Source organism: Rhinolophus sinicus, linkage group LG10 (genome assembly GCF_036562045.2).
Source record: "Rhinolophus sinicus isolate RSC01 linkage group LG10, ASM3656204v1, whole genome shotgun sequence".
Taxonomy (NCBI): Eukaryota; Metazoa; Chordata; class Mammalia; order Chiroptera; family Rhinolophidae; genus Rhinolophus; species Rhinolophus sinicus.
The window spans coordinates 107,327,843-107,344,440 of NC_133759.1; the positions used below are offsets into that span (position 1 = coordinate 107,327,843).

Sequence of the window (16,598 nt, forward strand, 5' to 3'; positions counted from 1 at the left end):
AATGTCCTGTAGCTCTTATCCCTCTTCCACCAAACTCTCAGAGAAAGGTCCCTCTCGTTCACCCCTGGCACAGGGAAATGTGGCCCTGCCTCTGGTGGAAGGTGATACTGCTGCCGGCCCTGCCACCAGTGACTTCTCAAATTGTCAGAAACAAGGGGTGGGGGCTCTGTCTCTGCAAATGAGGCTAAGTTTTCAGGTCAATCCTCCTGCTGAGAATAGTAAAAATATGGATGAAACATAAAATGCATCTTGTTTCAAGGCATCAAAGAAGAGCTAAACCAGCAGGGCATTACCAGGACGAGGCCTAGCGCGTGGAGAACTGAGGAGGTCACTACACCTCCTTTGTCCTGCAGCATCTGCTGAAGCACAGAATCTGGGCTTCTGTGTTTTTGGTTTCTGAGGCTTGATGGAGGTGTTGTTGGTGGTGGTGGACAGTCCAAAGCCCTGTGCCTGCCCAAGATAAGGGGTCCCAGAGAAAGACCTCCTCACAGTGGGAATAAACCTGTCCCTACCGCCCCTTCACGAGCCGGAAAGGTCAGCTGCCTTGGCGCCGAGGTGCTATGAGTAAGTCCGAGAGTGTGTGTGACTGTGCCTGTATGCATATGGGTGTGAACGTTGCGTGTGTGTGTGTCGGGGAGTAGTCCCTAAGAAGTTGTAACCACACAGCTGGCCCTTACTTGAATTTGCAGCCCAAAAACCCCTCAAGCCAAATGAATCCATAAAGCCCTGGACCAGCGTAGTGCCCGTACATGGCACTGGGGACACCCAGGTGCCCCACATACGGACGCACATGCAGGGTCTCTCTGGAGGAATGTTCCTTGATTCTAGATTTCCAAGATCCTCACCACAAAAAAGTCCCCCAGGAAACAAGGCACCATCAAGCAGCAAGGGCAAATACACAAGGACTTCCGATATTGAAATTACCTGAGGTAGATCACCACCCAATTATTAAAAACACTGGGACAAAGTTTTAAACACCAAACAGACCTCCCAAAACTGAAAAATCAATAACTGAACTATAAAACTTAACAGATTTAATAGAAGACTAGACACAGCTGAAGAGAGGATTTTAAAAAGAGACAGAGTATTAGTGGCTGGAGCACAGGTCTGGAAAATTATCTAGAATGTGGTATAGAGAGTCAAAGAGATGGAACATATAAAAGAGAGATTAAGAGACAGAAGACAGAGCAAGAAGGCATAAAACATGTCTAATCAGACTTCCAAAAGGAGAGAAAATGGGGCAGAGGCAATATTTTAAGGTTAAGGGCTGAGAACACCATCAATCTACAGACAGAGAACATCAACCTACAGATTGAAGCCAAATAAATCCCAAGCAGAAAAATGTAAGAAATCTATATCCATATGCATCACAGTGAACTATGAAACAAACAAAAACAAAACCCCCGAATTCGAAAGACAAAGAGAAGAGTTTAAAAGCAGCCGGAGAGAAAAGTCACATTACCTTCAAAGAGCTTAGGTAGACTTACAGCTGACTTCTCAATAACAACAATGGAAGCCAGAAGACAGTAGAATGATATCTTCAATATGCTGAGAGAAAATAACTGTCATCAAGTAAAAATATATTTCAAGAACGTGGAGAAAATAAAAGTATGCTCAGACCTACAAAAAACTGAGAGTCTGTTATCAGCAGACACTCACTGAAGGAAATTCTGAAGGACACACTTTGGGCAAAAGGAAAGTAATCCCAGATTAAATGTCTGAGATTTAAAAGGAAAAAAAAAAAACAAAAAGAATGAAAAACAAAGTGATCTTAGTACTTGGATAAACCTAAACAAACACTGATGCTAAAAAAACAATAATAATGCCTTATGGGGTTAAAAGAAAAAATTAAAATACCCAACCACAACATATAGCTGTGTGTGTGTTTTGTACAGTGAAACCAAGTTAAAGTATTCTGAGATCCCTGTATTGTTCAGAAAGAGGGCCAAGATATGAACTAATATTAGACTAAGGTAAGTGAAGCATACATGTTATAATTTCTAGGAAAATCGATAAAAGTATAAGAATAGAGTATATAGCACCCAAACCAAGAGGAAAAAACAGTTAGCAGGACAATAGCACACACACACACAAAATGTAGATATAAATGAAGAAAGCTGTAATAGAAATTGTTAGTCAAAGACTCAGACACATTGTTTTCAACTTCCATTTAACTAATCTCCTATAAATCACAGTATTATACAATAGTCCAAACCCCTTTCTGTTTTTTCATTCACTTCAATAGTTATTAAAAATGTATTACACGCCAGGCCCTGTGGGAGGCACAGAAAGTAGACTTGGTTCCCACTTTTGCGGAACTTATTACTATCGAATGGGTAAGAATGGCAATATGCAAACAGTTAGTTACATCATTGCAATTGTGACTATTGCCATGATGTCAATAAATTGTCTTTTTCACACCATCAGACACTCTGTGTCCCTACATTTTATTCAGTTACCTTCCTTTAGGAAAGGACTCAAGGACAAAGAAGTTTGGACTTTATATGCAAAAGCCTAATGGAAGAGTAAATCAGTACATACCAAATGTTACTGTACTTAGTTTGATCTGCAGTTAGTAGTCTGTCTTGAAAGCTGGTTACTAATTCTGGAGCAGTCCATCGCAGAGGGAAAACTTTTTTATCATCTGTTTCAATATAATCGTCCTGTTTTGTTAGAAAGCATACAGAATTTTGAATTCCATTACACTTTTGGTGAGCTCAATGATTTCATTCCAGGCCATTCTCAGAAAACACATACTCAACCCAAAAGCCCTGTCAGAGATAGGAGTGGGGATAGAGAGACCTTCTGAGCAGAAGGTGGCTGAGGGTTTCTCCGAAGCCTCCTGGTCTCTGAGCCACAAACACTCACTCTTCCCGGAAGAGGAAGGTACGCTGTATCTGACGCACAGAACACAGACTCCGAGCAAACCAGCGGGGCCTTATGCGCGGAATAGGGGAGTGGTTCCGTTAATGAATAAGGTACAGGCGTTAGGATCTGAGACTGGGTTGTTAAGTCCGTGTCCATCCGTTTACCAGCTACGTAAATCTGGGCAGGAAACAAATACGCTGGGCCTTTTTCTTTATCTGTAAAATGAGGGTGATACAATACCCACCTGCCTTTACGATGAGGGTTAATTAAATGAGCTAATGTAGGCAAGTACCTCGGAGTGCTTGGTACACAGCAAGCACTCAAGACACTATAGCTATTATGTAGACAATGGCCAACTTACATTTGCATAAAACTTTTTGGTTACAAAGTACTGTGAAAATATGACCTCTTTGGTCGTCACATGAACCCCGAAGACAGAACAGCTATCCTCATGTTGCTACTTAGAAAATGGAGGCCAAGTGGCTTTCCCATGGTCTTCTGACAGCACGGGAGCCAGGAAGTTGCATTCTTTGCCCCACATCAAGCTTCCTCCTTCAGCTGGGCTACACACACACACACACACACACACACACACGCACACACGCACACGCACAAATAAAAACTTCATCTGCCTCTTGATTTCTATGGGGATATATTTAGGACAGAGTTTAAAAACTTAAATCTCAAGATTATTGAATTTGAGCCAAAATTTTACTGAACACAGAGAAATACTGACATGTATATTTTACTATACAAGTGGTAATTACAGTGCCCATGTGCATACTAAATTATTATGCACCATCAATCCATATCAATTACACTGAGTATAAGTCTTTTTAAACGAAGCATTTGGAAAGCTGTCACAAAACCTCGGGCACAAAGCCAGGGATTTAGACAAACCACACATCAGAAGCCAACACTACCTCTAAAATGACTGGAACCCACTCCTCTCCAAAAAGGTAGTATAACCAAGATTCTTACCCCTCTCTTCCAAAAATGGAGTGGCATTCGGTGATATTACCATCTCATGACTATGAAATTAAATCAGATTAAGGACAGAACCTTTAAACCTTTGGCTTACCTTGTACCTGCTGAATCCTATTCCGTAATCTCCCACTTTCACATTTAAGTCCGAGGTGAGAAAACAATTCCGCAGGGCTAAATCACTGAAAACAGAAGAGCAAGTGAGCACGAGATCAAGGAAGATCTACAACCAGGAAACTGACAAGAAATTGCGATGGAAAAAGGCTTTCTCTAGTAATTAGAATAGTATTTTTAGTTCCCTGCTTAATAGTTAATGTTTTCAAAATTTTTTTTATAGAAATGGGTTACGTATCATATTCTTAATTACTTAAATAATGGAGACGATCAGATGTTTCTGCAAATAACTATGACTGCTAAGGTTAAATACTGACCATATCTATACCTTGTTTTGTATTAATACCAGATTTACGGCTCATTTCCTAGTATTTTAAGAGCAAACAAGAAAGAATTCTAAAATACTATTATATAAATTGTCTGTGGATATTTTTCTTTACAATAACTTGTATTACTTGGGTAACAATTTAGTAGTCTACTCATTATAAGGAAAGGTTAATAAAGGTACAACTTCAAGGCCCCATAAAGTAATTTACATTATTAAAAATGTTTTTTAACTCCTTTTTCAAAGATATGTGGGCATCACAAGGAGGCCCTTTCAAATGACTCTCATCTCTTCCAAACTCCACCTTTCCACAAGGGAAGATCATATTTTCATAACTTACTAAAAACAACTTATATAGTTTATCTAAGAACAAGTTGGTTTTCAAAAACACATAACTTGAAAAGAAAAAATTATTTTTTCTAAAGGAATTTTCCATTAGACAACAGATTCAACTTTCTGGATTTTGGCTTTAGTCCTTAAGAATCTTTTTAATCATCAATTGGCATATGAATAAAAAAAGGCCACTAAACTAAAATAGAAAAGGACACCTAATTTATTGTTTTAAATCACAAATAAGTTATCAAAAACTGAATTTCTACAGTCCAAAATTTAAAATGTTTGTCTTTATATGATTGTAGAAGACCAAAATTTTAAACTAATTCTTGAATTCTTATTTTCAAAAATGTGAATTTCTAATGCTCACGTGTCTGAAATATAACGAGAATGACAACAGCAATAGCTGCCATGGCTGTAACTCCGTGACAGCCTGGTACATAACACTGATTCAGTTATATAATGGCTAATATTTACAAAGCACTTACTTTACGCAAGACGTTTCTAAGCATTTCACATGTATTAGTAGCTCATTTAATCTTTACATCAAACCTTCAAGGTGGGAACTATTCTTTTCCCCATTTACAGATAAAGAAACTAAGGCACAGAGAATTGAAGTGACTTTGTTAGGGTCACAAAGCTGGTAAGCCACCGTTCAATAGTATTTTCATCCTTTCACTGACACTAACTCTCAACAATACACTATCAGAGCACTGCACCATGCGTATGGCTGGTCCTCAAATAAACATGTGCTGATCTGAATTTCCAGTTAGTTGTACTAAATTCCTCTCCACAGCCTCTGTCTACAAGTGGTGATTTTCACGGTGCTCCATCCAGAAGCCTTTGGGCCTGTGGATGTGTTTGGGAAAGGCCTGGCACATGACTCTACTGTAGTTACAAACAGCAGAGAAACTGCCAATCTTAAGAAAGGAAGTGGTCCCTATTTTCTGGGATGAAGGGAAAAAGGAAGAGAGGGAGGGAGAAGTAGTATGCCATTTGGGCAGAAAAATGAAAAGGCTTTCAGGTGGTAGCTTTACCCACTGCACCAACAGCTGCAGCTGGGCAGTGTGCACGTTCTGCCAACAGAGGCAGCTGAGCACCACTAGCAAGCATTAGGCTCTCCAGAAACAGATCCCCTGCAAACCTCCCAACACCTTCCTCCTAAGAGCAGAATTAAAGGGGGGCTCAGCATTCCAAGGGGGCATGTGTGTGTCACCTCAGGCCTGAGGCTGGCTGGAGCCCTTTCAGAGCACGTGGCACCTTCTATTCAGGCCACTGAAGCCACTCTTGGACTCCCTCGTTCCTCTCCTTACACCTGTCCACTGCAGGTCTTTAGACATCAAATGTGAAGCTTGGATGAAAGATGGGAAGTTATCCCCAAAAGGCCCTGGCTTGTATTATAAAAGGCCTCATGAAACTCTGTACAATTCAACTGGTATTCTCAGGGACAGGCAGAATGCTTCTCCTTACCGAAAACCAGAGGGAAAGAGGAAGAAAACAATGGTATGACTGGAGGAATGTCTTCTAAACCTGCTCCCTCATCCACTCTAAACGTCCCAGTACCCACAGTCGGAAGACCCGGGAGCTGGTCTCGGCTCCACTGCTTAAGAACTGTGCGACTCTGGGCAAGTCACTTAACCATTGGAGCCTCAGTTTCCTCACAAGAACAATAGGGGTGTCCCTGTAAGAGCTAATTCACAAGGCTGTCACAAGGATAACATAAAAAGACACATAAGTTTTCAAAACGTTAAGTGCAATCCAGATGCAAGATGATGATATCACTTGATTCAAAATTGGTAAAAATAAATGTTCTCTGCAGCCCCAAACACGCAAAGCTGAAGAAGAGAAAAACACAAAGGCGTAACTTCTTAACAACAGAGGTAACGCTTGACGTCAATGGCTAGTTTTGGTCAGGAAATACAAACATACCCAGTATATTCTTCCTTCAAGTGGAAAAACTGGTCTAGCAGGGAGGCCGCCAAACAACCAGCCCTGAAAGGCTCTCTCAAGGCTCTGGCTCTGTTCACAGCATCCCCTCCCCTCACCTGGCAGCACTTGCTGTCGCCTGGCTGTCACTGACTGCACATGACTCGCCACATGAGTGGGGCCGATGGACACAGGAAGTGGGAGTCCACAGGTCTAAAGAGTTCTCCATCCCGATTCCCAAGAGCCACCACGAGTCCTCAACTCACCTAGACCAGAGTGGACCCATCTGCAGGACTGCTCTGATGAATAGCTCGATGTGACTGTAGCCATTTTCAAAACCACCCACACCTCTACGTTACCTACTTATGCTTTCCCGAATAACGTGAAATCCTGATAAAAAGGGTAACAAACGGCAAGCGAAATAACTGAAAGTTACTGAGTACTCTTCTAGAACTCGGCATACGTCATCTTGTGGAATCGTGACAGCAGCACTTCAGGGTCACGACGATCCCCATTTCACAGAAGCGATGGATGGGCTCAGGGGTAAGTAACACGGCTTCAACTGGAGCAGCTGAGGGAGGCGAGGGGAAGACTTCCACCCCGCAGTCTCACCTGGCTCACCACGCCAGCCGCCTTTGGCAGCCACGAAGGTTCAAAAAGAAAAGAGAGGCTCCGCCACTTACCACTCAAAGATGGGATGTAGCTCAAACAGGTCCAAGTGGAAAATTAAAGCAAGAGGCTGCTGATACGGCACAAAGAGGCGACTCAGAGTTCTGACCGCTGTCGCCCCAGCTTATTGGGTCAGTCCCTGCTCGCTGAGCGGAAGTACATTTACTGCGTCCGCTGGGCATTGGGCACACACAGAACACTTCCACTGGGGAATTCTGGGTGGGCAGGAGGAAAATGTCTGTGGCAGGAATGTGGCACAGCCCGCCAACGCTGGCCTGGGTTTGGGGGACCGGGGATAAAAGGGGGTAGTGCCTTCAGTCTGAGTTTCCTCCAGGCCTGGGCACGAGCTGATCCTGAGTTGGACAGCCAGGCCTCTATGGGTCCCAACTTCTAGCTCTGGCTTATCTTCCCACTGTAAACAGCTGTAAACCTGGACAGAATCTGTCAGGAAGTGGTTTCTAGGGATTGGACAGAGAGCCCGATTCTGATCTTGGTCCTTGAAAGCGGCTCTGCCACTTTCCAGCTGTGAAGGTGCATGGAGATGCAGCAGGCCCAGGTGGGGCTGCACCACCTACCGGCAACCCCTAGAAGCCAAGCCTAGACCCCATCAGATCAGGATCAGAGACGGCCGGCATGTGTCGTGTGTGCCATGTTAGCACGCGGCAAACAAGCTGCTTTAAAAACACAGCGAGCACTTTCCATGGATCCCTGAACATTAATCTCCCCAGGGAGCCTGAGGCCATCTAGAACGGGACATTTAATTCTCTATACACGACAAGTGATTTTAAACCGAGGTTGTAAGCCCCAAGCAGGGAGCCTGCCGCCGGACGACGCTCGGCCTGCAGCGTGCTGCTCTTTCCTGACAACACAGCAGACAGCCCACAAGCCTGGAGCCTGCCCCACCCCTCTCCTGCACACACATACACTTTGCATAAACCGGGTTATGTAAATGGTAGGCTTTTTCTTACTCTTCCTGAAATGCAGCCTTTTAACATGTGAAACTGGGAGGTAGAATCTTTCTATATTTTTTCCCCATACGTACATGCATAGTACAAATGAGGAGATTTAAGGAGCACCTGCTTTTCAAAATGCACGTGCTTTTCAAAAATGCAATATTATGCTTACATCTGCATCTTTATTTCTTATTCACATGGAAATCCCTCTGAATCAATTAGTGCAGTAGTTCTTTATTATAGTTGTATAATATTCCACAGTACAAATGTACTTAAATTTATTCTAGTTCCCCCTGACAAACATTAACTTTGCCTCTCGTTTCTTTATTGCCACCACTTTATACAATGCTGCAATGGATATTTTTCATATGTATTAGATATTTCTAATAAATTCCAGTGCTTCTGTTTCCTATGAGATTGAGTCTAGAAATAGGGTTGAAAGGAATGTGCATTTTTAATTATATAGTTATTGCCCAGCAGCTTTTCAAAAATTTATAATTTATATGCAATATATGACCTATACGTAATGTAAGAAAAAATTTCCCCCCATACCCTTACTAACAACAGATTTGGCAATTCCTTTCATTTTTGAGTTTGTTACTTTAATTTGCATGTTTCTATCTACTTCTGAATTTGAAGACCTCTTCATGTTTCTTGGCCTGTTTATATCTTTGGCTATTTTTCTACTGGGTCATTGTTTTCTTGTCAATTTGTAAGAACTCTGTGTATTATATGTGTTGGCACTTTAGCTGCTATCTGGATTGCAGATATAACTTCCTAACTCTGTTGTCTATTGACTTTGTTTATGGTATGTGTTGCTATAAGGAGTATTTAATTTTTATATATTAGTCAACCATATCCACCTTTCCTTTTATAACTTCTGGGTTTTTCATCTTAATTAAGAAGGCCTCACTAAACCCTGGGTTATACATATAGTCCTCTGGAATTGTGACAATAATACATTTAATTCTTTTATCTTTATTTTTATATATAGGATGATACAGAGGTCCAATTCCATTCCCAAACAGGTAACTAACTGTGCCAGCCTTTAATAAACGAGCATCCTTTTCCCACTGATTTGAAATCTCACTTTTGCCACATATTAACTTTCTCTATGTACTGTGTACTGTCTATTAATGTTTCTCTGCCAAAATCATATTGATTTTTATTACAATGGCTTGTTGTGTATTCTGATATCTGGTAAAGCAAGGTTCCGTTACTGCCCCAACAATGCACTTCTCCCCCATACTTCAATGGCTCTTCTAGACATTTCATTTATTTTTCTATATGTAGCCAAAGATAATTTATCCACCACTCCCTCTCGCCCCACCCCCAAAATCCTAAGGATTCTAAATGGAATTGTATCATTTGTTTCGAGTTAACTGACAACAATGTTTGTGTTGTCTTCCCATCATACAACACAGTACACATTTCTATTTGTTCCCGTTATTTTGTGTCCGTCAATACGATTTCGTATATTTGTATAGTCCTGTGCCTTTCTCATACACTTTATTCCCAAATAACTTATAATTGTGGCATTGTTGAGAACAGTATGGTTTTTTTCATCTTCATTTCTAGGTTCTTGTACCCAGTACAGGGAAAAACCATTTTATAGCAAGCCACATACAAGCTCTTACTAATTTTATTTTATTTTTTAAAGAAACTAGTACTTCGGTTTTTCATGACATATCACATCATGTCACCGTAAAGAAGGGTGTTTTCTTCATTTCCGATGATTGCTGAGTGTAGGTGAGTGGCTGGGAGTGCAGGCTCAGGAGCTCACAGGTCTGGCTCTGCCACTTCTCAGCTGTGAGACGCTCAACAGGTCAGTACATGTTTCTGTGCCTGCATTTCCCCCTCTGCCACAGGACAGGTGGAAGGACAGGAGGGCATCTATCTCTTAGAGCTGGTGCCAAGATGAAATAAGTTACTATTCATGAAGCACTTAGGAACAGCTGGCACACGGGAAGCATTCAATAAATTTTAAGTATTATTTTTATACTGATAACTTGAAAATAAATCTAGTCTGTGTTTGTATTCACTAGTACACCAAGGAAATGTTGAAAAATAATGCGAATTGTGGGTATTTGTCTTTGTCTGGTTTCACATTTTAATTGAAAGGTTGTATTATTTTGCCACTTAGACTGACAGTTGTTATTGAATTTTGGTAAATAACTTTAGTAACAGGGATTTAAATGTGGAAGGTCTGATGAATTATACTGAATGACTGTTTCAGCAATCTACTGACAATGTATTCTTTCCTCTTTTATTTTGTTGCAATGTAATAAATTATGCAGATATATTTTATGATATAAACCTACCCTTATACTCCTAGAAGTCATACTGTTTTTTTCACATATTGCTGGATGAAATTTGCTAATAGTCATTAATCAGAATCATATAATTTTCTTTTTTATGCCATCTTTTGCCATCAAAGTTATGTTGGATTCATAAAATGAGTTACAGAAATCTCAGTTTTCTTTATGGTCTGGAATAGTTAAAAATCCATTGGTCTCATCTATTCTTTAAAGATTAGACAGAAGTCGATCATGAAACCCTCTGGACCTGGTGACTTTTTAAGTGAAAGCTTTTTAATCACCTTTCCAGTTTAGCTACCTGATCCATTAACGTCTTCCATTTCTTCTTGGGTTTACACTGCATTTAAATTGGTTCCTTCCCTCTGCTGCTTTTCCTCACTTCTGTGTGAAATACATCATGGGAGATATGAAGGCAAAGAAGATCCAGTCCCTCCCTGCCTTCAACAGATTTTCCATGTAGAAGGGGAAATGAAAACACTCATGGACAGCCACCCTACGTAAGTTCCTGTTTGGCTCTCCTGCTCTCCTGTCAGTAGCGTCCTCTTTCCTAACCATCCTGCAAAGGTGACTAAGCACACACACAGGCATGCGCAGAGTCCTGGTCCTGTCACTCCTCTGCCTATGAAATAATCCAAGGGCTCATCTTGGCACCCAAGTTCCCCTGTAATTTGGCTTCAGGCTACCTCCCTGTGCTTAGCTTCCACTATTTTCCTTCGTGCATCTTGAGCAGTTAAAGTAGATTATTTGGTATTTCCCTACACACCCTCTCGTTCTTCTCTTTTTCTCCCACCACTCACGTGTTCTTGCTACTCCCTTCTCTCCATTCTCCAACTCATGCTCGTTCTTCAAGAACAACTACAATGCCACCTCCTTGACTCCCCCCACGATCACCACAAAAGTAACTTGTCTTCCTGCAGGCAAACAGCGGCACCCACGACAACACACAGAGGGACGAGTGCTCCAGCGTCAGACGGCCTGGGTTCAGACGGCTCGAGTCGGGCTGAGACACAAATCGCTCATCACTCTGAGCATCAGTATCCTCTCTAGAAAACGGGGTTAGTACTGGCACCTGCCTCGTGGCTCTTTAGGTGGTGCTGAGGATAAAATAACTATTCCCAGACTGTTTTGCAAGTGCTTGGAACACAGTGACCACTCTGCGTGAGGTGAATGCATGCGGTGACTCTCCTGCTGGAGGAAGAAGTGCGGGTTTTGCTTTGACTTTAAACACATTTCTGTATCCCGCACCCCACGTAGCACTGAACTTTGCAGACTGCAGAAGATCAATGAATACTTAATGAAGTGCACATTGTCTTTAATTTAATATAAAAACAAACCCCAGAAAAAAGGCAAGCAAGCTAAAAACTCTAAAAGTAAGACAAGGCCTCATTCATCATAATCATTATTTCTCCTGCTTCTCCTTCCTTCCTGGCTTGCTTTAGGATTTCATTGACGCTATACATGAATCCTAAGAATTCCGCTCTGTTATCGAGACTTGACTAGTGAAGAGCAGGAGGTTAGAACAGGCAATAACTGCGCCTACCACTGCTCACTCTCTCATTTCCATGCACTCACTGAGCGCTTGTGGACTTTTAGATCAAATCTGACTCCAAAGTCTGTTGAAGGAAAATCATTGGGTGTTATCACGAAAGCAAAAGGATGCTAGAGTTGTAGCATCTTTTTTTTTCATTTAATACCACTATGTGCCAGATTCTATCTGTGGCTTTTATTTAAAATGATCAATAAAAAGAATTAAAGCAATTATATATATTGCCATATTTAAAATTTATTCCTTAAAGACCAACCTTTAAAACAGAAAAAAACATTAGAAGAAATTTTTAAGAATATAACCTAAAGATTTTTACATGCACACAAATTAAGGAAAACCCCTAATAATTCATTGACTGAAAGAAACACTCAAGCCACAGATGCAGCACAAGCCAATTAGTAAGTAGACTTTCTAAGCTCTACCAACGTGGACACCTGTAGTACAACATAAGAAAAAAATAATGGAAGATGGCACCTAACACCAGTGTTTATTTATCATGCTCCTATAACACTGGATACCCACACTCAGGGCTAAATAACTTAGCAACCTCAGTGTTTTTCAGCAGAAAGCAATGCTAACTTTGAAACTGGACAAATCCTAACGAGACTCTTGGGTGCAGGGAGTCAGCTGGGTACTTCTCAAGGCCACGGTCACACAGGTCTCCAGTACCATGAGCCAAGGAGAACCCAGGCCGCCCGCTGGAACCCTTCTGCACTTAGCTCGTTGCAGTGACCTGGTGGCATCTCAATGGAACTGCTCAGGAAGACTGACAGGCAGGGGACAAGAAGTCCCAGGCTTCTGGCCAGCTGGGCAAAGGAGTGTGGGGCACAGTACAATGGCAGCTTCTGCTGTTTACAAGGCCTTCGTGATCACATGTTCGACTTCAGAAATGCAGGCTATCTAAGAACCAGGCCTTAAGTCTCTTCTTAAACAATAAGTAACAATAACATTTAACTGGGGGTGCTTTACTAGATCAGTTTCCAATCATAGCTAACAGCTTTCAGTTGGACATGCGGGCTGTTCTATTTTTAACCAACACAGAAAGTCTTACTTTGAGTAAGCCAATAAATATTCCAGATTCCAACTTTAAAATATGCTATACAGTATGCTACCAACAAAAAAAAAATAACTTAAGGCATACAAGTTTGCCCCAAATGGAAATTTTACACAAAACATCGTTACTTTTTAAAACAAAATGAGAGTTGTCAATGGTTTCAAGAATTTTCTTTACCTTGAGTTTTTGTACCTGAATAAAATCCAAACCATGTGATTTATTATCTTTATTTGTTCTAAAGTTCACAAGGTTCTAAATAAAGTAAAACTTTAACCTGAAGAAACTCATAGGAAAACATTTCCTCTGACATATTTGCCAATTTTTAAAATACAATAGGCAAAACATACTTGGGCTTTAAACACAATTTCTAGCTTTTTGATAACCGTATGCTGCTGATTCTGATGATATGATATTCTTTTTTAAAGCTCCATTTTCCAAAATCTAAAAATTCCTAAACCAAGTATTAGGTAATAGTCATCATAAAAATGAAATATAAGATTTATCCATTATAAAACAAATAGATCTTTATATTTTGAATTTTCATGTAAGGGATTCTACCTTGGGCCTGAAGAAACCTATACTCTTTTGGGTCTTTTAAAAAGTACTTTTTCAGAATGATTTCCTCACTGTGCAAGTCAATCAAGATATAGATACGTTAAAAAAAAATGTTAATAATGCTCCTTCCCACTTTTGAAGTAACGTTGAGAATCTGATAGGTATTTTTCCTTGTCTGTTCATACATACACACACACCGCTACAAACACAACCAAATGTTTTCTCATTTTAAAAAAATGGAATCATTCTGTAAATATTCCTGTAAAACCTTTTTTAAAAATGTAATACTTTACAGACATTCCTTCAAGTCAAAACACACAGGTGCTCCTTCTCAGGTCTTCGGATTGCTAAGAGTTAAACGATTTAATTAAACTCAACTAAAGAGATAATGCCTGTTTCCCGGGAGACCTGAGAAATAATTTTAAATATCTTTTAAACATAAATCAGAGCTTAAAAGGCTAGAGGAGAATAAGCAGAAATCTCCTTTTGGGTTCACAGAACCATCACCTCAGGACACAAAGACCTTTGCTGTTTTAATTACAAAAATTTCATCAGCGGTCCGAACAAAATACAGTGTGCTCCACAGAGCTGTGGCTAAGCAAGCAGGGCCAGAAACGTTTGGACAGACACGTGTTCACTGACTGCTGTGCTGCTCACACAAGCCCTGACCTCCTCCTCCATCCTGGCCACGGCAAGGCCTCTCGGAGCGCGGGCCAGAAACCAACACTATAGGAAAAAATCACGTTAGCCTATGAGGTCCTTTCCTCGTCTCCTGGGAATGTGACACCGTTAGACCTAGCCATTAGATAGAGCCTCAAGCTGACATGAAAAGGGCACAACTAGAGATGCCAGGGGGTAGGTAGACTGGGGTTGTTTATTCTCAACGCTGCACAGTGTACAACTTTTTCATTCTTTGAAATTCTGGAAATAATTTCTAGACCTTAGGCTGTAGTACTGGTTTAAATGAAGCCCAACTCAACCCTTATTCTGACACGGGGAAGTGCAGCTTCCATGTGTGCAGAAACCACGCTGTGACTCTCCAGCCGATCCTCCCACAGCTTTTTCTAGGCCCTTCCACAAACCGCACGGCCTCTCGGCGGAACGCCAGACCCACCTGTGCAGGAAGTGCAGCTTGTGCATGGCCGCCAGCCCCGCAGCGATCTCACACGCCATCCTCTGCAGCAGCATGGTCTGCGAATCCCCCCGCAGGAGATCTTGCTCGGTGCGCAGGTAAGCTTTTAGGTCACCCTGCAAAAATCAGCCCAGTTTGGTTTCAAAAGGAGACTAGGTGAACACGCTGGCAGCTAAGCATGTGCCTTAACTAACATTAGTTATTGAGATTTATTCGAAATTACTTAGATTTGATCTTAATAATCTCTGACTGAACAAGTTTCAAATTACAAAAAGTAATTCCAACCAAATACTTCAAAGGTACTATTCATCTTTTAGGGTCATTTGAACTAAATTAGTTAGTTTATTTTTGTCATATGAACACAGGTGAAACAATTTTAAAAAAAAAGTAACTGCAATGATGCATCATTTAAACTAAGTGTAGAAGTATAGAAACCTCCAGACAACTAAGAGATGCTATGGTGAGAAAGGAAATGGTGCCAAGCATACTGCCCGGAAGGAAGGATTCCCGGACACACACAGCCAGAGAGCATCACATCGGGAGGGCTACGGCCACAGCACTCACCAACACCGAGAGGGAGAGAAAAGGAAACTGGGCACAAAAAGGGAAAGTTCGGTCAGTGCCGGTACCAGCTGCCTCAGGTGCCTGCCGGCTTCCCCGGGGCCTGTGCTGCCCAGAGACTACAGTGAGAAAGAACACTGCCGTCCCTCCGGAGAATTCACGGAGTTCATAAGCCTATTCAAAGGTAGGCAGGACAGGCAAGAAAAGGAGCAACTTCACATGTAGACATCCAGTACACATATATTTAAATGCTGAGCCCAGATATGCCTGTACGGCTCCCCTACGTGACCCTCTCTTTATTTCATGACTTTAATTGGAGGGGAGGGTTACAGCAAATCTGTTATGGGGAATAAATACACTTTTAAGGAACTAAATCTTCCACGTTCTCCTTACTATATGATTAAACATTTATTGATGTGATTTAGTTCCTAATTAAAGCTTTGTGCAATCAGCTAATAAAATTCAGAAAGCAAGCCTATTAATAGCGTTCCGTTTTCTTTATAGCTGAGTCAAGAAAAGGCTCCTGAGGAAGGAAGTTTACTTGACCAACTGAAGAATTCATTTCTTGCAACTGTTACCAAAGATAGCAACTTGACCAAGTTCCTCCCAGAATAAAACCTCTGATGACAATATCCCTTTAGAAACGTGCCCACATTTAATAATACTAAGCACATTCTAATGGAACGTCTTGGTCCACTCCAAGACTCTGTAATAAAATTGTCTTCATTCCCAGCTCAGGATCTTTACACGAACGATAACGTCAGTACTAATAACCAGTACCATTTGCGCTTCTGAGTAGTGTGCCAAGCATTGTGCTAGGAGTTTTTACACTTGTGGCCTCAAATAATTCTTATAATTGGAAACATTTTCCAGATGTGGAACTGGGGCTTCGGGAAGTTAAGGCATTTGCCCAAAGCCACAGAACTAATAAATGGTGGGGCTGTACTTCTACTTCGCAGCTGACCAACTTGTCAAGAAAGGTCTGCTTTGCATGTGAATTCCAGTGGTATGCAAACCCCACGGACTTCGGACTTTGTTGAGAAGAACGAGTGTAAAATAACTCCCAGTCCATCCAGGATTCTTCCAAACAGCAGGTGTCTCGGCCAGGGGGCGGCTCCCCTCGGGACCCACGTGTACACACACTCGCCCACATCTTTCCTCTTCCCACACTCGGTGCTTTCTCCTTCTGTTCCCACTGCAATTGCAAGCTGCTCCACGGAGAAATGGGCACCTTTCTTCCTTTTAAAAAACACATGCCTC

General features: G+C 41.4%; 1 protein-coding gene and 2 long non-coding RNA genes across 5 annotated transcripts in view; 2 read left to right on the forward strand and 1 right to left on the reverse strand.

Annotated features, from left to right (window-relative positions):
* LMTK2 (lemur tyrosine kinase 2) overlaps positions 1 to 16,598 on the reverse strand; it is a 67,252-nt gene that overhangs the window by 14,175 nt on the left and 36,479 nt on the right. For both annotated transcript variants that reach the window (XM_019716485.2, XM_019716486.2), the window contains exons 7-9: positions 14,760 to 14,893; positions 3,950 to 4,034; positions 2,542 to 2,663 (exon numbers count right to left, since the gene is read on the reverse strand). In XM_019716485.2, the coding sequence (XP_019572044.2) occupies positions 2,542 to 2,663; positions 3,950 to 4,034; positions 14,760 to 14,893 (341 nt within the window). The remainder of the gene's footprint in view (positions 1 to 2,541; positions 2,664 to 3,949; positions 4,035 to 14,759; positions 14,894 to 16,598) is intronic.
* On the forward strand, positions 6,763 to 10,126 carry LOC141567317 (uncharacterized). The gene is made up of 3 exons (XR_012489899.1): positions 6,763 to 7,093; positions 9,167 to 9,200; positions 9,833 to 10,126. It is a non-coding gene; the product is annotated as an uncharacterized LOC141567317 (long non-coding RNA).
* Positions 10,817 to 16,170, forward strand: LOC109437316 (uncharacterized). Of its 2 annotated transcripts, XR_012489897.1 has the most exons (5): positions 10,817 to 10,987; positions 11,408 to 11,545; positions 14,704 to 14,875; positions 15,143 to 15,522; positions 15,843 to 16,170. It is a non-coding gene; the product is annotated as an uncharacterized LOC109437316 (long non-coding RNA). The 2 variants fall into 2 exon arrangements; XR_012489896.1 differs by lacking the exon at positions 15,143 to 15,522 and having other exon boundaries at positions 10,829 to 10,987; positions 15,843 to 16,169.